Here is a 25764-nt window from a genome sequence, read left to right as displayed (position 1 = left end):
ACATCTTACTGCCTAAAAGTAACACATAAAGCGTATCATTTAAACATTACTTCCCCTTAATTTACACATAACATAATATATCCATTTTTATAAATCACTGTGAACATGCCCACTTCACTGTGAACACAGTTGATCAGATTGCACATGCAAATTAGCCCCTTTATTTGTCATCATAGTAAATCAGGGCTTAAATGTCTTGGTATAAGGTAGATTGATTTGTCTTCTTCATAATGCACAATGTGAAACTGAATCCTGTTATCATTTTATTTAAACTAATTAAATAATAAAGTGCTTCAAAAATTCAGTATAAAGAATATATTTTAACCATTATTCTACAGTTCTTCTAGTCCATCTATTTTCTATACTACTTATCCTACACAGGGTCGTGGGGAGCCTGGAGCCTATCCCAGGGAACTCGGGGCACAAGACAGGGTGCCAACCCATCGCTGGGCACAATCACACACACCTTCACACACTACGAACAATTTGGAAATGCCAATCATGTCTTTGGAGTCTGGGAGGAAACCCCTAAAGCACAGGGAGAACATGCAAACTCTACACACACAGGGCGGAGGTGGGAATTGAACCCCCAAGCCGGGAGGTACAAGGCAAACTCGCTAACCAATAAGTCATCATGCCCTTAACTGACCCAAACAATTTCAGGTTAGAAATATTTTTATTATTGTTTTCTAAGAACCATTTTTTTTCCTCTAGCAAAAATTTTCAACCTAGACAGAAAAAGGATTAAATGTGCATGGACAGTGTCTGTAGAAATCAAAGGCTGCTTTGTGGACGGAGCTTAAGAGCGAACATACCTGTGAGATAGGTGTTATGAGAGGAGTTGATGAAGTAGTGTGAAAGAGGGAAGGTCATGTCTTCACTCTGGTCCAGTTTCTCAGGTGGTAGTACACCATTCTCATCACTAATCAAATATCTGGTGAATCCGTCGATTGAAATCTGCCCTGTAACACAGTTTGGCAAATGTGCTTACTCTATGTCCATAGGTTAAATTTCATTATTTTCAGCAGCTCTAGCAAAAATAACAATTCAGCTTGTGACATGGTTGACATGACATGCCTGCTACAGTATACCAGCAGTAAATCTGTTTCACACTACTTTTACACCTAACGTAACAACCTGTATCATCAGTGAAATTAATGCAGGAATTGCAAACAATCATCAAATTAAAAATAAACTGTAAAATCCACATTCCCTAAACAGACCATGTGCTTGTAGGAAACACACTGGAAGACGGGTGTCCCCGAGACAATTTCTCAGCTGTAGTTTATATTAATTAAGGTCATTCTTCACAGAGCTATAAAAGTAATTAACCAAAGTCCTTTTTAAGGACAAGGAGGAATTACATATCAACATTACATGAAGAATTCCAGAGTAGTCTCAATGGGACTGCTGCTGTTATGTTACTGTGAGTCAAATAGCTTTGGCTTCCACAGGGCAGAAACATACCACCTTGCTCTCCCTGGAAAAAGGAGACAAGAGGATTTCAAAGACTGCAATTACTGCTCTCTGCTGAAAGTTAGCAATTGTCTTGTCATTGTGGAGAATAAGCCGAAAGTGTGCAATTCAGATAATATTTTTGGCTCGCTCTATTCACATTCACTTAAGGGCACAAAGATGTCACTGACATCTGAATCGATGAAACTTTGGCAGAATGATACATAAAATCACCTTTGACACTTGGTAACCTAGGGTCTACGGGGACAATGTCTCCTCTCATCATAAACGAGAATTATGTATGGTCAAAGCACAATCTAAGTCTGGAAGTGACTTGTATGAAAGACTCATATGCCCCATAACCATTTCCCTTGCCTGTCTCAGAGCGTGGGCTGAGAGAATAGCTCATAATCTATATGACAGCGAGGTGTTATGGTAGCTCTGTAAGGTAAAGAGCTTGATGATCACTCTCATCTATCCTCATCCAGTCTCTCTGGGCTAAACATGTCAAATCAATCAGCTGTCACGAGCTAACTGCCTTTCTCATACAATCATGCCAGTGATCGGATCCCCTGGCTCTGTACTGGATTATATAAATAAACTGGCTCAGCCGCAGTGTCGGAAGGCATGTTCGAGTGGATCTCAGGAGTCACTGTTGCTATGGCAATGAAACGAAAGGAAAGGTAGAGAAAATGTTTTGTGCACCGGAAAGAAAATTTTTTTTTAATATTACATAATTTGCAATTCAAAGCTACATAGAGGATTCAAAGACAGTGAACTATTCTTGAGGAAGAACAAATGACTATGAAGTGCTATTGTGTGGATGCCAATCACATGACAGAGCTATGCTCTACTGTGCGTTTGGGTTCCAAATGAAGCAATCTGACAAACGGAAAGATGTGGATGGAATAAATTCATTTGGTAAAAAGCATAGCAGCAAAGAACAACATAGAATAGCCCAGTATATTGTATAGTAAAGCACAATATACAGTAGTGTACTATACTACACAATAGTAGTATAATGATAAGTTTCAGGCATGATCTCTGTGTCTCAATTCTGAAGGTTTCTAGTTTGCATCACGATGTACCGGAACCAAATTGTTTTGTGTTCGTGGAATGTATTGTTTTTAGAATTCCTTATCACCCTGCCTTTTGTCCTCACTCACTCTCTCTCTCTCTCGGTTCTTCTTCTTCTCTTATTATCTGGTAGACTAGATGTCTTATAGTTCTTATGTCACTCAAACATACGTAATAGATGTTTTGATTTCATCTGTGACCTGTTCCAATTGACATTTATCATGCTTCATCAATAATTCCGTGTGTGTATAAACTATGTTTTCTGTATCATTAAACTAAGAAGCTTTCACTGAACAATGGTGTCGGAGTAGACCGGTATAATAGCGACAGGATCTTTTAAGAACATTTTGAACAGTGCTTCAAAACTCATACAGCCCTAAAGTTTTCAAGAACTATATAACACAGTCTGCTAAGAAGCCTGACTTTAGTAGCATCGCTCATGGCTACCTGTCATCCCTGGACAGTCTAGGCTTATGTGACATGACAGCACATCAACCAGCTGAAGGAATCAATGGACAGCTGAGACAGTCTGAACATGAGGGCTGAAGACCGTGAGTTTTAAGGACTGACCTTTTTGTATCATGCCTGGGTTGGGCTCAAATTTCTCCATAAGGAGCAGTGTTTGTTCTGTCTTCAGTGGAGGGTAAAGGATTTCATTCAGACGAGGATCCCGCTGCTTATTGTTAATGAACTCAGTCATCTGCTCCATGTTTATATAGTTCTTGCCTTTAGCTCCTCTATAAATCAGACATTGGGGAGAGTTTTCTTTTCAGAAATATGGTTCTACATAAAGCTTACTCAAAATTCAAACATATGATAGAAATACATAACAGAAAACTATTTTACCCTGAAATTTAACACAACATTACTTACAGGTCTGCAAAGATTTGGTTGATTTCAGGTCGGGGACAGAGATTGGCAATGAACGATTTGTAAATCTCAGGAGTTAGGTCCTCCAGAGGAATGGAATCATTCTGTATGAATAGAGACTGACAATCAATAGGTGGTCAATAGTTACACATTTATCCTAACATCCTCATTATCTTTGTTATCCCTGAGCAGGATCTAACTGCCTGAGAGTGGTCAAATTCATCAAATATTCAAACCGATTTCAGTTGCCAGGCAGTTGGATGCACATTACAAATAAGCAGACTACACAAAAACCTCTAAATAGTATCAAAATCCACTTCTAAAGTTCAAGGGGAGCACTCACTTCGCTATGGAATCAATATGTGTAATGTCATGGATTCTCCTTTGTATCAAAGTTGCCATGTCTTATTTCTGCTCCTGTCATGTCATTGGTGTGTTACCTGATTGTGTCTACCTGTTCTGTGTTTAGTCCATAATTAGTTCCTCTGTTTATACCATGCTGTTTCTTTGTTTCATTGTGAAGTCTTACTGTAAGCTGAGCCTTGTTTTCATGTTCTAGTTGCCCTTTGGGTTGACCTGTACTTGTTTATTTGTCTCATGTTTCATACTACTATTATCTTGCATAGTTGAGTTCTGACCTCTGCTGTGGACGTTTACAGTACAACACTTTTTAAATTCACCCTAATTAAGCAAACATGGAGTTTATGCACTTGTGTCCTGCCTCGAACCATTAGTGGGACATTGTGCAAACTTTGTTGTTGACTTTGACATAGTCAAATAAACAGTGTTGCAACTGAGGAAATGTCCCAATATTGATTCCTCAATGAAATGAGTGCTCCTTGTCACCTTTAGATGTGGATTTCAATGGTATTTCACACAAATACTGAGGGACATGAGTTAAGCATCTATGAAAAATAGAGGATGAGCTATTTGCTTTAATGTCATACTGTCTAATATTAATAATGACTAAAAGCATCAGGCTGCCCCTTGAATTAATCTGTGCTTTCTCTGCAGACGATCCAGTTAATCTGACTTTAAATCAACTGGATCATTCGTATAAATCTAATAATAAACAAAGTTGTCAGTGTGCAAGCATTAGATCATGTTGATACTGGTCAACTCAGTGTTGTCCATTTTGCACCAGTAAATATTTTAAATATGCAAATGAGGTAGAGCGTCCAGGAGGCAGTGGCAAAGCTCAAGGTCGATTAATGTTTTGTGGTCAAGAAAATGATGAGATCAAGGAAAAAGGAGATTAAAGACTCATGCAGTGGATGAATCACAGAGGCACTACTGGGAATCTTTGCTCCAGTAACTAGTAGCCTTTTAACATCACGGAATAAACTTTGAGAATTTTTCTTAAGCCGAGACATTCTACCAAACGCACTAATAAAACTTACAGGATAAATATGCTTTCTGCATTGTTAGAATGATGAGAACATAAAAATAATTTGTCTAGAGAGGAAGCTTGTGTTATATTAAAGTAGTAATGTGTACCTGTTTCAATGTAAATGGATTCATTATGCATTTCTAGGTAATACATTTTGATCTTTTAAAGCACAGGCATTGCATGGGCATTAACTAACACTATAAAATACAGAGAGGTTGAAATCAGTCCCACCAGTATGCTTCTACTGTATGCAGTTATTAGTAAATACGATGCAATCACTTCCTGTTAGAATGTGAGCTCATGCTTTCTCCCAGTAGGATCCTGGAGTGATTAGCCAAACATATGCTTACCCTGCCTGATGGAAGATTACAGCTCTCCAGTGCTGTCTCTACGCGCTTCCTGTCAGCTGAAAACATGCGAAATATGCTGCACAAAAGACAAATTACAAACAGGTGATTCAAAGAGAGATTACTTATCATTTAAACTTAAAATATGGAGATGGAATATATACTGTAAAAACCAGGCAGTGACTTACTTTTTCACAGGAATACGTCCTTCTTGATTTGGCTGCAGCTTAAGTCTTGTGTATCTGATTTGATGATTAGCATGTTCAGTGAAAGAATTCTTTTTAAATTTAATAATATACAATTATTCACATGATATTTAAAGCGAATTGAATGTGTAGATATTGACAATTGTATTTTGGTTTATTTATGCATTTTTGGTTTTAGTATTTTAACTGTTTATACATTTAATTACTGTAAATGTAAATCTACATCTCTTTTGTTAATGGATACATGTGGTTTGATGCCTTGACAGGAATGTATTTTGAATTCACTTTGGTGTGATGGTGCCCTAAGGCTAATGCTCAAGTGTGAAAAGCTCATGGCAACTGTCATGTTTCATCCAAAGCCATGAGAGATAAATGGAGACAACATGAGACTATCTGCGGGTGCTTACGCTTTTTCCAGACTGGACTCTCGATTCATGTTCTGAGCCAGAAGGTTGGACGCCAGACTAAACAGATCATCTGCCCACTCCTATACAGAGGACAAAAGACAATAATACAATACAGTCAATACCCCATATATACACGTGTGTGTGTGTGTGTATATATATATATATATATATATATATATATATATATATATATATATATATATATATATATATGTATATTCACAGATGGGACATGTAATTATTGAAATGATAGACCTTAGTCACTAGAATACCTTTGCCACTTCCTCTTGGAAGGCCATGAAGTTTAGATATGTAATGTTGACCATGTCTGGCCCTGTGACCACCGTCAGCATTTTGTTTTCTATCCGTCCCACCAGATTCCCAACATCAAGTAACTCTCGGAGCTTGGCTTCCTAGTGAAAGATAAAAGCATGAGGTCTTTATGTCTTACCACATACAGTTAAATAAGCTGAAATACAGTCATCATTAAGCTCAATAAATGGTCATTTGCTGTTGAATGTAAGATGTGAGAGCTGGATGTGTTTGATAAAACAACACAAAACATATCGGATGCTGATTAAAGACACACTGAAGTGCCAACAGAGTGTAACCCCCTTTTTTCTGGACTTTAAAAACATCCATCTGTAACAGACATGTGCCAATAATTGATCCCATTATATACTGCAATGCTCAATACACGCACTGTTGTTATTATGGACACGCCATAATACTAAGATCTATAATGACCTTTTCCATTAATTTGGCAGCTGTCATCATGGACAGCATTTGCATGCTTCCAAGATAAAGCTACACAATTGGTTAGGCAATCTTTTAAGGTTGGTGTCACAAGCAAATCAATTATTCTGTTCACTGAGCCAGATTCATGGAAAACAATAAAAAGGGCAGAACTCTACTCTAAAAAAAAAAATAACTAGAACATGAGTTTATATATCCATCCATCCATCCATCCATCCATCCATCCATCCATCTACTGGAAGCTAAGAACCATTAGCTACCCAAATAACCATTAAGAAACCCTATTTTATAAAGAGTGTATTTTTATGACTACTATGAATAAGGAGTATATACAAATATAAAATAACATACATTTCCCAGTTAATGTTTAATGTTTTGATATATTTTTTATTAATTACTTTGCTCTAAGATTGCCAAATATATAGCAAAATGGTATCTTCATTGCAAATGAATTTTTTTATTATTATTAATAGCACAACTTGACAGCCAGCACATAATACTCCCTTTTTCACATTAGTTACCTTCACTATATGGCAGCCTCCACTCGTCTGGGAAGGCTTTACACTAGATTTTGGAACAAGGCTCTGAGGATGTGCGCAAGAGGCTACTTGTGGAACTTGTGGTTTAACCCATTATTTCTGCCCAAGGTCATATTACCCAATTCTGTAAACCAATCAAGTGACATTGCAGTGTTCCTTTCAAGGCATACTTGCAGAGCATTCTCTGTTTTGTCTAGTGCATTCCCTGTGGTATTACTCAGACATTTGATCCTCGGGTCATCATCGGTTATGGAGTAAGGATAAGAGGAGAATTATCACCTATGGTTGGGCTGTATTCCTGGCAACTTTGACATAACACTCTATGAGAACCTTCTCTTCCTTATGGGCATTACATATACTGTATGGGCATGCCACTCCAGGAAGTCTGTGCTGTTGCTACCTAGGCTTCAGCATGCACATTCTCCAGGCTCTAGAAGGATACTGCCACTCCTAGGGATTTGAGTGTGACAATCATCTTCATACACATCTCCAGTGTGTCTTAACATGGGTCTGTTCCTCATGACTTTGCGGCATATGTAATCTAGGTGATTCTCACTGCCCCTGCAGTTGGTGGGGTGAAATTGTACACCAGTATATGTAACTTTGGTTCTTTAAACCCTGGAAAACTGCCACGGTTCTGTGTCAATTGGGACCAGTGACCCAGTGAAAACGTGGTAAGAAGGAACCAGTATTTAGTGCTTTGTATATTTTAATAAATAGATTATGATTTGTTATTAATATTGGTGATTAAATTGATTCAATTCTTTCCAGGTTGTTCAAGGTTATTAAATCAAACAAAATGTAAATTTTGAATTGTGTTTTGCTTTGGCCTGATATTTGACTTTACCTTGTCCCCCACTCAGCTTTTCCCTCCGCAGTATGACATCACACTGGTCAACGGGTGTGCTCAACCTTGCTACACTTGCACCAGCCATCATATAATTATAAACAAATGACTAAATATATATAATTCAGGGAAAAAAGGTTCAGAGAAGAGATAACTGAATATCTAGACAATATGGAGAATGTCTCACCATTCTACTTTGACAACAAATTACAAGTTTAATTAGGAAGGGTCCTGCACTATGCCATATAGCACAAATCTGCAAAAATGTACAATACTGTGCAAAAGTTTTAGGCACATGCAAAGAAATGCTGTAGAGCACAGATGCATTCAAAATACTGAAATTAAATGTTTCTACATTTAAAAAAAAAAAACCTTAAAGAGCAGTAAACAGTAGTAAATGAAACAAAGTCAATATCTGGTGTGACAAAAATCAACAAATAAAAATAAAATAGTAGCCTCTGGTACAATTTGTGCAGTTTTATAAGGAAATGAGCTGTAAGTTTTACTGAACAGCTTGCAGAACCAGACACGGTTCTTCTGGAGACTTTAACTGTTGCACTTGTTTCTTATCTTTGCAGCAAAACCCTTCATTGTGTTTTTGTCTGAAAAGTGTCTCTTACATAATATTCTGCTTTCTTTACTGACATACAAACATTTTTCTGTAACATTTAATTTTGTGTTAGAAAACTAATGTTTGGGAATCTAAAATGTTTTTGTACTGACTCGATAATGTAGAAGTCATAAAATAAAAATCAATAACAAAGTTTGTACTTTAAAAAAAAATAGGGTGCCTAAAACTTTTGCACAGTACTGTACACTTTTATCAGCCCTTACATAGTTACTTACTGTACTACCATTATCATTGTGAAGAGGCTTTAGCACTCTCCAAAATTACACAGTGAACATTTAGAAGGAGGTTAAATGATTCCATCCAATTTGCTACACAAGGCACCAGTGCAGTTCGGTCACAACGGTGGAGTTTGCTCCTACTCATCATGACTCATAGCTCTGTTCTGGCCCATGTCGGCATCTTTGATATATTTGGACTTGGCATACAGTCCAATTTTACACTTTAATTCAATGCACTTTGCTGAAAAATGGCTTGAGAGATTTCATTTCTTGGATTTCCCTGCTCAGTTCTAGTTCTTTATACACATTTGTTATTTTTATACTGTATCTTTCAGTACTAATAGTGCCCACACATTCTGAAGGGCTTTCTCCGTGCACCGTGGAATGTTAAATGACAAAAAAAAAATCTAATTTATTTTAATGCCTGCTTGAACTATGCTGTCAGGTTAATGATTAGTCCGCTACACACAATCACTATTTATTAATTGTGTGATTTCCTGTGTCTTAACTGATGAGCTTGCTTCCTATGCCAAGTCATCCTATTTCACTGTTCAAATCTAAATTGAAAGTCATAATTTGTCATTATAGAGATATCAATGGTATATACAAAAAAACAAAAAAAGAGAAAAAAACAACTATCTAAGAGCTCCATATCATAGGAAAAGTATTACAGACTCCATGAGATTTCATTAGAGGTGCTGAAGGGCTTTGGAGTGGGGGGGTTGATAAACTCTTCTAAGCAATGAAAGATGTGCCAGCATGCTTCAATTTTCTTGACATTTTAAGATGATGGCTCAGGATTAACATATTTTGTGGTTGAGAAAGGCTTCACATGTTTTGACCAAATGATCTAGGCTAGAAGGAAATAAAGTGCATTTAGAATTTGACACATGTAAATACTACAAAAAAAGAAAGTCTACTTGACAATTTATTCCATTTTTAGGATGTAATACTATTTTCAGTTGCTTTTCATGTACATCTGACTATTTAAAATAAATACTTATATTAAACTTAATCATGTTGTACTTATGCTTTCCACACATCAGAGTATATAACACTTTTTTTCATTCAGTGGTGTTATATTCCAATCCCCTTCCCACCAACCTGGCCCACCACCCCCACACATAACAGATGTATGGTAATGATGAGTCTCCTCAAACATTCTCTCTCTCAGTTCTGTTCAAGTGAGAATGGCCTAAAATGCATATTCATTATACATGGCGCACTGAGGAGGAGGACGTCTTGGATGCGATGAGTCAGCTGTGAATGTGGGGAGGGCTGCAACCTGTCTGCAGTGAAACGCTGTTGTTTGTATTGTCACCTTGTCCTCGCCATGTTGGATGCCCTTTCTTCCCACCTCATTAGCTCCCTTTGCCTATGGCTTTGGTCACACATGGGGAGCTGTTCCACAAGAGTTTCTATGGCAACAATCCATCAAGACTCTGCCACTGAGAACAGGATTTGGCCAAATGTTTAGCCCACGGTCTAGCAAAGTGAAGCTCCACTGTGCCTCTGAGTTGGCCAGAATCACAGGCTTTGTACTAAAGGTATAATATAGCTGGGTGTTGTATATTTATATATCTATCTATCTATCTATTTTTTTATTTACAATTACCAAAATAGGGCTGCATAATGGATATTTTTAAATAATTGTTTGTTAACCAATGTTACAATATTGATTCCGGCAGTACTGATATACAGTACATTTACATTTAAAGTGATTTATTGGCTGATGTTCTTATCCGGAGTAAGAGTGAATATGATACAATAAGTCAAGGTACTAAGGGAATCTGTAAGGATGTATAGTATAACCTGATGGACTAGAAACTTGTTAATTTGTTCAACTTGTACAGTGTTTTAGTCAGTAACCAAATTAGTATCTAAAGTAAAATAAATGCCAATGAATAAAATACAAATTGTTATCCAAGATATTGTCTGAAGACCTTTAGACATTTCTGGAAGGAATAGGAAATGCACTGGGCCATTTGGAATGGAGAGGGATGTTAATTTTACCCTCATATAACCAGAACAAAGAGCTGTCACATCCATATCCACTGCCAAGCCAGACATTACTGTTCCAAATCCAGCCCAAACATTACAGTGCTCACACTCACCTGACTTATAGCACACTTACTTCCTGTTTTCTTTTATCATTGTCTATGTAAACTGTTCATTTACACAATCTTTGCAAGGTTTTGGCTTATTTCACATGTGTGCAACTCTGAGCATTATATTGCAATTGTTTTCCTGGTTATGACTCTTCTGCTCTTCAGGGTTTTGAGTGTGTTTTTTCTCTATATTGCTCTGTTTGCCTGATCATTTAATCTGTTTTTTATTTATTTTTATTTTTTTTAACCAAAATTCTGCCTGTGGATTTGGATTATTTATTTATTTAGTTCCCCTAATTTTCTCCCTAATTTGGTCTTGGCCAATTCCCACCACCAGCTAGCTCTCCCCTATCGTGCAACAGCTACCAAGCATGGAGGGTGAAGGCTAACGCGGTCTTACTCTGAGACACGTGAAGCCAGACAACTACATCTTTTTGAATTGCTGCTCAAAATTGAGAGCAATTTTGCTCTCTTGAACTCCCGGCCTCAGCTGGGCAGATGGTAAGGCAAACGCTTTTCTGTTGCACTCTAGGGAGCCAGATTTCGAATACTAAAAATATTATACTCATGCTTATATCCCCTTGCCTCCAATTCATGACAGCAACAAGATTTCACTTTACAAGCATGATCAGATCTCAGAGACAGCCATGCCAAGAGTCATGCCTACAGCAAGACTTGAGTTGATGTGGGTGTGAAGTTCTGAATGAAGGTAAGTAGATAGTTTGTGCAGAGCCATTTGAGGCTTGGAATGCCAGCACAAGAATTTTGAATTTAAGGAAGAAATGTTGTGATCTCAAACAGTGTGTCACATGAAATAGTAAATATGTCTAGAAATAACTAGAGCTTGCATGAGAAGGGAAGGTCCTTGGCAGATGGTACATCAGTCCTGTTTTGTCATGCTTTAAGTTCAGATGATGGCTCTCCAGCCAGAAAGACATTCTGGAATCGTCTAAGAAATGTGGGATCTGGATGGAGGAAAAACAATGGTAAGAGAATCCGTGTCAGCATATCACCCTGCCTGATGATTTAATATATTAGGAGAACAAGAGTGGACCAAGAAGTGATCCCTGGGGAACTCCAGTAGAGAGGCTGTGAGGTGATGAAACTAAAGGACTTGGTCTCATAAGTAATATCACAGAGGCTTGCAGTGTATAAATGAGCCTGGTAAAGCTAAGTGCACATCAAGATTTTAGCTCCTATCAACCTGTTGCCAACAGATTATTGATATCTGCAGAAACCAATCACTGTTCTTTTCCTTTAAGACTCCTCAGGAAGTGTGAAGTTTAGTGGTGTCATTTCCCCATTATACAGACAGGCACCAATTCCTCAATAATTTCAGCTGTGTTTAAAATTATTAATGATAGATTTTCTGAGCTACATGGATATATAAAATGGAAGTATTAAAGCTGCATTCTAGACAACTGAGAAGAGTCACCCATATTTCAAATAGGTGTGTGGTGTTTTCACTAAAGACTACAACTGTATTTTATGTGTGACAGAGGCTTGGACTAAAACAATAGTGACATCAATAAAATGTATAAACAATGCAGAAATCAAACAATGAATAAATAACAATGCTTATTTATAATTCATACAAAGTAATAAAAAAACATATTTGGATCTGTAATCTGCCTTATGCAACAATATGCAATTTAAACTAAGTATATATATATATATATATATATATATATATATATATATATATATATATATATATATATATATATATATATATATACACACACACACACACACACACGCACACACACACACACACACACACACACACACACCAAATAATTAATAAATTATTGAGCGATATGCAATTTTAAGTGAAATTTCTTATGATGAACAAATTTTAAGTGCTGCCATCTTCTCTTGTTTCTATGTCATTTAGTCAAGCTTTGGACTTTTGGTATGCTATGTGGTCAGAAGTCATAAATGCCAACTAGGAACTTCCCACGTCTAATTTTATTTCAAGCATGAAAGCAGTGATGAGCAATAGTCAGTAAGGAAACTCAGAGAATGACTAAAATAAAAACAATCATGCCGAAGGCCATGCTGCATTCTGTGTGGATCCAGGAGTGGAGACAGACATAGCTCTGGCAAGAGCACAAATATTTATTTTATGTTAAATCTGAAAAACCCTAATATCTCCCAAGAATCTATTTCAGCTAGATGCAAGTTTCCTTTTTGCAACTTGTTCTAGTAGTTATTTTATTAAGACAATAGGATTTTGGAAGCAGTCACTTTTTTTCCTGGAGCCCTCAAGGTGACAGATCAAGTAACATCTAAGCCTCATCAACAGTCATTCGCTACTCACTGTTATTCTGACATGGAAACAGAATGTGAGTGTTAATTGCTGTGTAGTGTGAGCAGTACAGCAGTTTTAGTATTTTGAAAACCATGTAGTGTCCACTAGGCATAACAAATCATAATTAGCATCTGACCAATTTCGAACACTCCAGATGAGTGTGTCTGCGGGAGATTTGATGAATCACAGCATCCAAATGATCCAACAAACAGAACTATTTATATTTGCTTAAATGTAGTGATTGATATAGGCATGTATACATATACAGGATGTGCTAGTATAATGATAGGAGGGTGCAGTGATACAGCCGATAGCATTGCCACCTCACAGCTTCAAGGTCCCTTGATCAATACTGAAACTGCGCTAACTCTCTGTATGAAGTGTTGCATGTTCTCGCGATGTCAGCATAGGGTTCCTCTGGGTTCTCTGGTTTCTTCCCACCTCCCAAAAACATGGCATTAGGTGGAGTGTGTACACAAGTAGGTGTTTGAGAATGTGTGTGTGCATGGTGCCCTGAGAGGGACTAGCGTCCCATCCAGGATGTATTCCCGCATAACACATAGTGTTCTCAGGATAGGCTCTGGATCCACCAAAACGCTGACCAGGATAATTATTGAAGAGAAAAGAATGAACAATGAGAGGATGGTGTTTTGTCCTATTGTGCATCTCTTCACCAAAGTAAATTGACTGCCAGCACTCTATGACAAAGAAATTAATCATGTGTGAGAAAAAGGGGGATTCACAATGCAAATTGGAAATTTGTACCAGATAGCATATATATTCCAAATATAAATTCCAGGTTAGGCCAAGCTGAGCAAGTAATAATAATTATAGAGCTTTTCTAGACACTCAAAACGCTTTACATTGGGGGTGGGGATGTATGCCATCTCCTCAACCACCGCCAGTGTGTAGCTTCCACCTGGATGATGTGACGGCAGACATAGCGTGCCAGAATGCCCACCACACACCAGCTATTAGTGGAAAAGAGAGGAAAGTGATGTAGCAAATTCAAAGATGGTGATTATTAGGGGGCCATGATAGATAAGGGCCAATGGGGGAATTTCGCCAGGACACCGGGGTTATACCCCTACTCTTTATGAGACGTGTCCTGGGATTTTTAATGACCACAGAGAGTCAGGACCTCAGTTTAAAGTCTCATCCAAAAGACAGTGTTGTTTTTACAGTATAGTGTCCCTGCCACTATGCTGGGGCATTAGGAGCCACACAGACCACAGGGTGAACACCCCCTGCTGGCCTCCCTAATATCCCTTCCAGCAGCAGCCTTAGTTTTCACCAGGAGGTCTTCCATCCAGGTACTGGCCAGGCTCTACCCTGCTTAGCTTCAGTGGGAAACCAGGTGAGACCCACGGGGTGATATGGTAAAAAAACAAAATATGTCAGTAAAAAAAAAGGTAAAATAATAAACTTGGGGTCTGAAACCCTTGGTCTATTCTGCTTTGACATCCAAACAGGCATTTGGGCTCTCAACTCCACTAGAAGCGTGTCAACAGATGGAGCAGCCTGATTTCATGGCACTGGTGTTGAGCTGATAATCCTCCTTGAGGCAGTTTTTGCTTGAGAAAAAGTGGGCAGGAATGAAAAAGGAGTCTCTTCTACTCAGATCAAGGCTCTATACTCGATCCTTAGCCTGCTTGCCTGAGTATGGATGTCATAGAGCCCAGAGAGGAAGTTGTTGCTGAAGAAAGTTATTGTGTGCATCAAAACAAGAATATATATATTATACATGGGATTTCTGGCACGTGTGAAAACTGTTTCTAGAAAGCCATATGTTCATTACCAAAAGCAGCGTCACTAACAAAGTGCCAGTGGCTTTATAACAGATGGCTACACATAAGCAGCCCACTATTTAATCCTACAATGTGGTTTGTAACACAGTCTTAATTTCACACGTATATGTGATACATTTTGGAGGTAAATGTCTTACTATCTCTGCAACAATTTATATTATAAAACAAAATCAATCTCAAAATGTTATAGCCCTCTGCTGAGATGGCCACTGTCACTGTTATGAAAATTTCATAACACTCAAAATTAAATAGACAAAAAATATTGCCAAAAAATGAATAAAGAAAGATAGATGTTCCTGAAAAATGACTCTGATTATATTATATTTGTCCCTTTCCTGCAATGTCAACAAGTTTAATGACCTTTTTAATTCTCACACTTTATGATAGTTTTTATAACAAGAAAATAACACAAACCGAAGAATGACATTTAGGTTCCCTCTCTATATAATGGCAATGAAGCTGTGCTGTGCAATCATCGGCTGATAATGCATTAAAACCAAATGGTTTTCTATTACATTTTTACTGCGCCTCCGGGAATAAGAGTAGCGATTAGAGATGGGAATCTCATAGCTCCTGCCCACAGCAACCACTCAATTTTCATTGTAGCCAAGATTGCTTTTGGGATGATCGATTGCATAAAAGTGAAATATTTTGTATCTTTCTCCAACTGGTTATCCATTCTAGTCATAACATATGTGAAGACAATGTTGGAAAATTCTCCCTCTAGCTAACTAGCATCTCTCAATCATGCTTTATATGTCAGGTGTTGATAGGTGCTGAGTAATACATATGATCATTTCAGAAACATTGCCTCAGAAGACATCTCAAATCACCTGATTTGATTCATTCTCTCTTTTCAAACAGCTTCGACCTTGGCATGTATGGCTGGATGGATGGCTCGCAGTGAGCTGCAGGCACATTCACATGAATGTGAAGCTAAAAGATTTATTCAGTCAGCTTTGACCCGGCCACAGTAGATTTCCCCTGACTTTCATTCAGCAGTGTCTCTTCTTGACATCTTGCAGCTCTCCCTGAGAAATCTCTCTAAGGTGATGTGTATGCGGGTTGCCAAATTAATGCAGCAAATGAGGAGGAATATTGACTAAATGGACCCTTTGTTACAATATATACAACAGTACATGTCTTATCATTTTCTACCAATAAAGAAGAAGTATTGTATCTTATATGTGTCACGTATATACTGTGTGTTGATGGTAATTTGTTTTTTTCCCCCTAAAGTGTAATCAGTGGGATTTATACAGTTTGTCTATATGCTAAACCTATAAATTCAGCATGTTCATTTGACATGTGTATTATGTAGTTATTTAAAAACAACATAAAAAAATTAAAATCCTGTTACTTTTTTTAGATGCTTTTGAGTGTGGATCCAGATGCCAGCCTGCCTCTGGCACTTTGTCCCACACTGCATAGCCCATTACCCTCATTGAGTGATTTTTATCACTCACAAACCTAATTAATCTATATTTAGATTGGCAGACAGAACATACAGCAGGTGGAATAGGTAAGCTTCCTTTTTAACAAAGTGATACTGGAAACCTGATAGAATTTGGATGGTATATTATGAAAAATGAATGGAAGAGGTCATAATGCTGGTTGGAGATGCTTACCTTTGGTGTTTTAGTACATTTCCCAGTTCTTGCATCCTTGATATAGGTGATGTCCAACAGATCGGTTTCCTGTCATAAATAAAGACACCAAGCAATATGTTGATTGTACATGTATCATACGCTTGCCATAAAATTCTATAATAAAATGAACCAAAAAAGTTGCCCAAAGTGAGACAAAGGCTAACCTGAACAATAATTGCATTCCATAAAAAAATTCATAAATGAAATAAATATAATTTATGAAAAATAAATGAAAAAACTATCATACAGAAAAAAAAAACTGTGTAAATCATAGAAAACAAAGTAGTCGATTCAGGTAAGTGTGGATCCAGTTCAAAAACGCCAACTGACAATTCAAAGTGAAAATGTTCCTGAGCAAAACATGCAATTACTGAGTGCTGAGTGCTGAACTGTTTCTTACAGCCTTGAAAGAGGTGATAGTTATCCCTTCAGACAACTACAGCAAACCTGTGTGCAGTCTAAGTCTGACTGCATCTTCATGGCATGACTGAAAACACTGAACTACATTTGAAAAATAAAACAATGTTTAAATAAGCATTAAAACATTAAACAATCAAACAATAAAATAAAATAAAAAATAAGCAAGAAGGGACTGGTGAGATTTTAGTAATCTTTTCTATTTTATTTCTTTGTCTTTACATGTATTATTAGTTTCTTTTCTTAAAAAAGATTTAATTAATGGTCATTTTACAAAGAAAATACCAGGGAACAATTAAAGCCATTACAAGCTAATTGGCACTGCAACCTTGACCAGGATAAAGCATTTATGGAAGGTGAATCAATCTGTGAACATCTGTGTATAATTGATGGCTAGATCACCACTGTTAGATTCAAAGATTTCACTCATAATAATGTATGACAATATAAAAGCCATATATGATACACTTTAAGAACATCACTACAAACAGTCTGACAATGATGCCAAGCAGTAACAGGACAGACTTGTATATCTTTAATGCACGGGGTTATTATAACAAAATTATAATATAAAAATAAAACTTCAACATACAACTTTGTATTACTGACTTGGAAGGGAAAGAAATATGGGTTGGTGATGAGAGTTCAATTAGCATTATCTCACATGGGAAACTTCTGTGTGATAATGATCTGTATGATGAAACACTGGTAATTTATTGTCTAGAAACAGTATGAAAATTAAAGGTGTCTTGTTTTCTATTGCCGCATATAAGTCCGGAATAAAAACATTTATGCAACTACAGCCAAAAAATAACCCCAGGGTTAGAGGGTTGACATTCATGAAGACATCATACTGTCATAACACAGTGTCATCATAAATATCATAACATCACTGTGAAAACAGATTTCCAAAACAACAGACAATTTATGAGCTGAAAAATTATCATATTCTTTAACCCGTTGAAAGTGTGTATTGTGTCAACTATGTCAACAATAATCATTTATCTGCACAAATAACGTGGCTTTATTTTATACGTTCCTGCTTTCTTTCATTGTCTTCATCATCTGGATTAACTCAAATTCGCATACAGCTGTAAGCTTCAGTACTGCCATGGCAACAGGAGAAGGAGGCTGCCTATGGAAGGGACTTTGGGTCACAGATACACTTGAAAGAAGCTGGTGGAAGGAAGACAATATGATTTGACCTAAAAGGACCAGTGTATTCCTTGTTTAGAATCCACTTAGGCTGAGTGATACACTCAGCGTGCTGGCAGTCTGCTGGATAGCGCAGTCTACTGACTTCCTAGGCTGAGAATAACTCACGCGACTGATGCAATGGCAGCAGTCCACTGCTACTGTGTACTAAATGAATGTCATGTTTGCTGTGCCTCTCGCTGGCGACAAGCCAACCTGCAGTCCTCTAAAAATAGAAACCTGAGTATTGATCATGAGACCCTTGGTTTGCATAACACTACCGCACACTATCATTTTCCTGCCACTAGCAACTGGTTATGATTTTCTCGCACATTCTGTACAAAAGCAGAAATGTATAATAAGTCATAGTATGCTGTGATTTGCAGATTGGATTGAACTATTCCTCTAACACACATTTATTTCAGGAAATCAAGTCATCCCAGAAAATAATGTGCTTGGCTTTATCCTTTAAAGTGAAATTGCATACAGCATAGTCATTCAGATCTCATTCATGTGTACAAATTAATATTCATTAGCATCTGGATACCAACAGCTCAATTCAAAAAGATGGATAGTATGTACAGTTGTGGAAACATTCAAATCAATGATATTCAATTTAAAACGATTCTATACAAACTGTTTTCGGTGTAGATTATCAATGCCTTGTAGTTTACATTTCCCTGATGGACTAACTCATTGATTTTTCTGGAGGGAGAGTGGTTTATATGTCTGGCTTAGTCGGAAACTGGAGAAGGGAAAACCAACTGTTCGGACCCCCACCAAATTTGTGACGGATTCAAATGTGAAAGAACAGGCAAGTTATCACCTTCAAATGGCAGGACCAAAAATAATTAGTTTGAATTAATCTGTAGAGATTAAGCTCATTTGGATCCTCCTGAGTAAGAATTTATTTTTGAATGAATCAAAAGACTGTATAAGATATTTGTAGAATAACTGTGTGGTTTTTGTTGAGTGTGGTTGAGAGACATATTGGTTTGAGTCATTATTATTTCAAATCGGGTTTGACATGTGTAAATCTATTTCTTAGAAATACAAATTTCCTAGAACTTGTGATTCACAAAAAGCTGGCCCACAGAGAAATTACTTCAGATTCCTTCATTCCTCAGTCTTTAGCTATATTACAAAACCTCAGCACAACACAGCACACGCGTGGGTAGCCTTGAGGCAAAATGAGGAGCAGAAATGCTCCCTTCTGAAGACATAAAGTTAGTTCTCCAGACATAAGTGAAAGATTTTTTGCTTATCAATTAAACATTTGAAAACATGGGGTCATTGGAGATGACTCACGTTAATTACTGCAGTAAGAGGAGAATTCTGATGAAATGTTCTAAGAGAATCATAACAAATCTCTCCAAACTGTAGTCCATGCTGTGATGTTCAATGCAAATTTAAAAATACCACTATGTATTCATTTTTTTGATCATGTTCACACATGTTGTGTGAAAGAAGCACAATAGCACCTTATTACATGATGCACTGAAACCTGACCCACTCACAAATCTATTTGCATCATTTTGAAAGCAATTACTGCTGAGTGCAAGGTATGAGAAGCTATTCTAATCACCAGACCCATCATGTGATTCATCATGAATTACATGCATTTGTTTCTAGTGCATGGTAGTGATGGATTAAATACTATGAGCTAAGATGTTGATTCCATGGTTGATGTGCCATTTAGCCCTTGTTAACTGTTAAAAATGTAAACTTAATTTTTTAGAATTTTTTTTCAACATTGAAACTAGGAAAACATGCATTTTTATGTATTCAAAAATGTGGGGGAAAAAACATCTCAGATACCTAGCTTTTTTTATTATTATTTAATTTTGTTTATTTATTTATTTTTACAAGGTTTCTTTGCTGGCAATGGCTACATTTCATGCTTAAATCAGTAACAGGGTTGAAAGTAACAGAGGTTGTTAACATAAAATTAGCAAATACTCAAAAGTTGGTTGCCATTCTAATGGCATAAGGAGCTTATGGAAATTCTAATGATTTAAATGTCCTTTACCATGTGATGGACACTTTAAAAAGTATTTTGCCTGTTATCTTATATATATATTTGTAAATGTAATATCATTGGGACACAAATGGCGTCCCAGTCATGGAATCACCCAATCAAATTTACATAAAATACGCATTGGACATTTTGAACAGTACCTAACTTATTAAGAGTTTTTCTTTGTCAAGACATTACATTTAAAATATTTCTAGCAAGATCATTTATTACTATTGGTTTGAGAGCTGGGTATTGTGTATCTCACAGGACCTGGACATAGATATTAAAGGCGCATAGGGCAAGATCACTCTGTTGTTTTTTAACCTCACAGGCTGCTGCTTTCAGAGATTTCCCTGCTGGAATAAAGACACCAAAAATAAAACTACAACAAACAAGCATATTTTCTGACAGATCAAGCTAAGAAACAAAAAAACTAAACAGAACCGGGAATCCTACATTTGCTTATGGAGAACTCAAATACCTTGAAACTGATTGCAAATCACACTTGCCATGCCTGGCTTAACCCAAGAACTCAGAACCTCTGATAATTTCATGCTACACGACCTGACTGAGATTCTGAAAATGCTTCAATGCTTCAGTGTACTCAAATGTGTATATCCTCAGGGGTAAATAAACTGTCCTGCACCAATTCCTGTCCACCGCAACATATTTCTAAAAATTCCAAATGTGAAAAAAAAAGTGCTAATCAACAGACTCAACATCATTTTAAATACTAAGAACATGTATGGCTGGCTGGTTACTTCTCCTGCAATCCCGACATCTCACCAGCCTACCACCTTCTGTGTTTCTGTGTTTACTAAAATTTTACAAGACAGCAGTCTTTTTCAAAATCATTAATAATGTACAAATCCTTTTATTCACTAACCCTTGTGTTTTCAAAAGAGTTTTTTAATGGACATTTCAAAAAAGTAAGTTGTCAGATTCAATTTCTGCACTATTCCCATGGCACTGATTATTTGAAATGGGGCCCTCACTGGGGAACTCTCAGGCTATCTCAGACATCCATCTGGACTATGGACACTTTTTCCCAAATATATCTCTTCAGGCAAGTTTTCAACCTTATATCCATAGGTGACACCCTATTCTAGCTAAAATTACATTGCCATGTTGTTACAAAATATATCACATTCCCCCATGTATGCCTCCACCTTGACATTCAAAATAAAAGTGTTCAATATCACTGCAAACTGAAGCAATAACTTGGAGCTAAGTTACATCATATACCGAATCATCATATACTGAATCATCATACTGTATACTGAATATCATACACTGAATCATCATACTGTATACTAAATCATCATACCGTAAACCGAATCATTATATACTACTTCATCATATACTAAAGCATCATACTGTATACTGAACCATCATATATGGACTCATCAGAGTATATACTGAAACATTATACTGTATACTGAATTATCATATACTGAATCTGAAAACATGCAACTGATAAGAGAAAAGTACTTTACAGTTCATTTTTAAAATGCATGAATGGAGAAAATTAAGGAATGCTACTTAAATACGCACTAGCTAAAATGGACATCTTACCTTATTCTGATCTGTCCAGTACAGAAAGTAGCCCTGAGGATCCACACGTAAGGTCACTGGGGTCACTGTAGAAGAGTCCTTAACAGAAAAAAACAAGCATTCATTTGAAATGGACATGCTCTTCATGTATACTTCATTTCGATTTAAATGTATCTGTAGATTAAGCTGCTACTACTGCATAAAAATTAAACCATAAGCTGTAATGCTGCCATTTATTAATCATCTTACGAATCACCATGGAATGTCCTCATTATAATGTGATTTAATACACTGTGTGGTCTTGGAGTCTTGGGCTGCATGAAAATCTGAAGTTTGAGTCAGACCTTGCATAAGTGTTCTACATATTCATGTTAATTTTTAATAACTTCCATTGGTGCAAGTCACAAAATCCTGGCACCCTGTATAGAGCTCACCTCCTCCACTGCAATATTATTTTAACCTTACATGTAACTTATCAATTAAACAGAAACTAAATGGCAGCTCTGAAACAAATGTCTGTCTATATGTCTGTCTGTCTGAAGAGGGAAGGGGACACTTTCCCCCTTTATTCAGTACCCACTGTCAACTGCAGCACAGTGTATCCTTTACAGCTCTCTAATTGTGTTATTTTAGACCCTTGGAAGATCTGCCCACATGCACGAGCACATCTAAGTTGGGTGGCAGAGCGCATCTTAGCTAAAGTAAGGGAGCCAAGAAGAGGAGGATTAAAAGCATGAAAGTTGCCATAGCAACAGACCAATATTTTCAGTTTTATGTGTAGCCCAAGCTTTGAACTGCCTACATTTTCTGCGTAAGCATAGCACAAACCTTTATTTATTGTCTCCCTTCTGGCAGCTTGTAAGATTTTGCGGGTGTAGTGATGAATAGGCTTGAGCAGCATTTCACATTGTGCAGCTCACCATAAGAACCTGCCTCCTCTTTTTGATCACAGAAAGATATGAGCATGGATGAATGGGCTGCACCATCTGCATCACATGTAGTCACCAATTTGTGAAAGTGCTCTTTGTAGAAGGAACGAACACTGCCTTTAGGAAGTGCTGGCTTATTCACTTCAATGTTAGAAATAAGGTGTACGGACAAAATATCATTCATTTATATTGACACTGTTGTATTTCAGCACATTCTCAAACATTTCAAGCTATCTGAGCAGCCAGCATATGTGTGTGTGTGTGTGTGTGTGTGTGTGTGTGTGTGTGTGTGTGTGTGTGTGTGTGTGTGTGTGTGTGTGTTTGTGTGTGTGTGTGTGTTTCTTTTAGATAGCATGCTCTCATAAATTATGAATAACATCAGATGCAGTACCACTTTTACTACTTTTTCTTTGGTACAATATGAATATTATTGGGTTGGCTACGGCTCTGAGGATTGGCCGATTTCTGACATCCTCTTAGTAATTGAGCAGAATCTCTCTAAGCATATACAAAACCCTGGTGGTGTGATGATAATAATATATTTTAAAACAAGTCATGTTTTATGTTTCCATGCATGTTGTGTCAGTCAATGTAGAATGCATTCACAACATTACTCAGTGGGTCTGATGGTAAAATATATGAAACGCCATCCAATCCAGAGCTTCAGGCCCGATATCAAGATGTATTGGTGCATCCTCATCAAAAACCTATATACTCTACTGTATACATCCAGATCAGCTAGACAAGTACTCTACTATTGTGTACTGTACATTCTGTCTAAGTAGCCTATCGCAAGCACTCTATTGTGTTATTTATAGGAATCAGTCAGTGGGTCATGGTGGTACCCACAACTCCAAATCTGTGCAAAATTCTTTCAAAATACACGTGAGCTTCTTTCAGTGCAGCTCTGGAGTTGAGTAGTGGAGTTTTTCGTGTCTTTTTAAAGAACCAACAGGTGAGCGGATCAGCATCCTCATCCTCACCACTTCTCCATCATTAACAGTGCAGCACTGAGGGACTGCATTACACTCCAATAATTACTCAACCGACAGCAGCCTGCGCGAGACTCCCAGTCAGTACCACAGTATATCGTAACAGATGTGCCATTGTTTCCGAAATGGAAATAAAAGGAAATTTCCTCCAGGCATGTTTGAATAGGACACATTAGGTATTAAAAAAAAAAAAAAAAAAAAAAAAAAAAGTAATCTGACACTGATATTTCAATAACATTTAAAGCATCAACAACCACCGAGATAAGTGGTGCATACTGGATGCAAAAAAAAGGACAAATTATCTTTTCAGTACATCAACCTGTATATGAACATTCATGTTTCAGAACACTCCGATGTGAGGTGGCGCGAGCTCACAAGATAAACGGATGTGTGAGTTGCCTATGCTGTATTATTGATGTTTAAACAGTAGTCATTTTCCCTGGACATTTTTGGGGAGCAACGATGGACGCATGCACATTCGAGTCGAAATCATTTAAGTTGCCGCTTTGTTTTCATGCAAGACAGTTGGGAAAATCACAGAGACTGACAACACACGCCGTTGTCCATGACTTACCTCGTCCCATTTCATAAACCTGCTGCCTTTCTTCAGACTCTCCGGTACGCACACCGGCTTGAGCTGCAGCGCGTGAACCCCGGGCTGTGCTCCGGCCATTCAGCATGCACATTTACCTCCAAGAAGAGAAAAACAAAATGAGAGAGAGAGAGAGAGAGAGAGAGAGAGAGAGAGAGAGAGAGAGAGAGAGAGAGAGAGAGATCTTCTGTCTTCTTCCAGCGCCCTGACAGAGGGTTGTGCGGTAAATGATTGATAGATTGAGGAGATCTACATGCGCGCGAACATGATTTATTTAGCCTAATTCATTTGTTCTAATATGGTCTTTAGATTCTGTGAATGATCTTGCTGGGAATTCCGACAGACCGCGGAGATGTGAGAGGTAAAAATGAGCAGCAAAAGAAGCGCGCTCCTGAATGATGGCGAGTAATGGGAAGGGGGGGCTGGCAGCATGAGTGGCCTCCGCACATTGACTCATTTGCGGCACTTCAGCGCTTGAACACTTTGCTCGCTGGGATTCAGCGCCTCCTAGTGCGTTTGGACAAAGCCAAGTTGAGGAAAGACCGCAACCTGTGCAGAATGGAGCTAATAAATAAGTCGGACACGCATCAACATGCTCATCCTTACATACTGCATACAGTGTTTATCCATTTCACTTATAGACGGATGTGACATAAGGTTGCACTGATCCAACTTTTTGATCGATATCAGATGTGTGAGTATGGACCGGTACCTGATACTGATCCCATACTGACATCCTTTTAGTAACTGAATCAACTCTTTACAAGCTTCAGTTGACATGCTAGGCTTGTTGGTTTCAGATGCCTGATTTGTATTGTGCATCGGGGTGTTAGTTTGAAATGTTGTACAGTATGATAACCTAGACTAAAATATAAAATACAATATCACAGTTTTTCATGCTGTACACGGTATTGACCATTGAAAACACACAAGGAAAAAGGAAACATTTATTATTAATTCTTTGCACATCCTTGTAAATACACGGATCCGTCATAACATTATAACCACCTGCCTAATATTGTACAGTTCCCCCTTGTGCCACCAAAACAGTTCTGAACCGTCAAGTCATGGACTCCACAAGAACTCTGAAGGTGTGCTGTGGTATCTGGCACCAAGATGTTAGGAGCAAATCCTTTAAGGACTGTAAGTTGCAAGGTGGAGCCTCCATTGATTGGATTTGTTTGACCAGGACACCCCACAGATCAGATGCTCAATCAGATTGAGAGCTGGGGAATTTGGAGACCTTGAACTCTTCATCATGTTCTTCAAACTATCCATCCATCTTCTATACTGCTTACCCTTTTCAGGGTCACAGGGAACCTGGAACTTATCCCAGGGAGCATCGGGCACGAGGCATGGTACAGGGTGCCAAACCATCGCACAATCACATACACATTCACATTCACCCATTCATACACTATGGACACACCAGTCAGCCTACCATGCA

General features: G+C 37.7%; 1 protein-coding gene across 2 annotated transcripts in view; it reads right to left on the bottom strand.

Annotated features, from left to right (window-relative positions):
• Window positions 1–24732, bottom strand: part of LOC108270307 (1-phosphatidylinositol 4,5-bisphosphate phosphodiesterase beta-1) — a 41229-nt gene extending 16497 nt beyond the window's left edge. Inside the window, exons 1-10 of one of the 2 annotated variants that reach the window (XR_008396985.1) lie at window positions 24300–24732; window positions 21826–21903; window positions 16602–16670; window positions 6025–6165; window positions 5753–5832; window positions 5328–5381; window positions 5143–5218; window positions 3406–3506; window positions 3103–3269; window positions 816–962 (exon numbers count right to left, since the gene is read on the bottom strand). Coding sequence is in view for 1 of the 2 variants with exons in the window: in XM_053682605.1 (XP_053538580.1) it covers window positions 816–962; window positions 3103–3269; window positions 3406–3506; window positions 5143–5218; window positions 5328–5381; window positions 5753–5832; window positions 6025–6165; window positions 16602–16670; window positions 21826–21903; window positions 24300–24398 (1012 nt within the window). In the remaining variant the exon portion in view is untranslated. The remainder of the gene's footprint in view (window positions 1–815; window positions 963–3102; window positions 3270–3405; window positions 3507–5142; window positions 5219–5327; window positions 5382–5752; window positions 5833–6024; window positions 6166–16601; window positions 16671–21825; window positions 21904–24299) is intronic. The other variant, XM_053682605.1, reaches the window with a different exon arrangement.
• Window positions 24733–25764: the final 1032 nt, after the last annotated feature.

The sequence above is a fragment of the Ictalurus punctatus genome, chromosome 9 (assembly GCF_001660625.3).
Source record: "Ictalurus punctatus breed USDA103 chromosome 9, Coco_2.0, whole genome shotgun sequence".
In the NCBI taxonomy this organism is placed as follows: domain Eukaryota; kingdom Metazoa; phylum Chordata; class Actinopteri; order Siluriformes; family Ictaluridae; genus Ictalurus; species Ictalurus punctatus.
The sequence above is the reverse complement of the archived record's forward strand: the minus strand, read 5'-3'. Positions and strand labels throughout refer to the sequence as shown.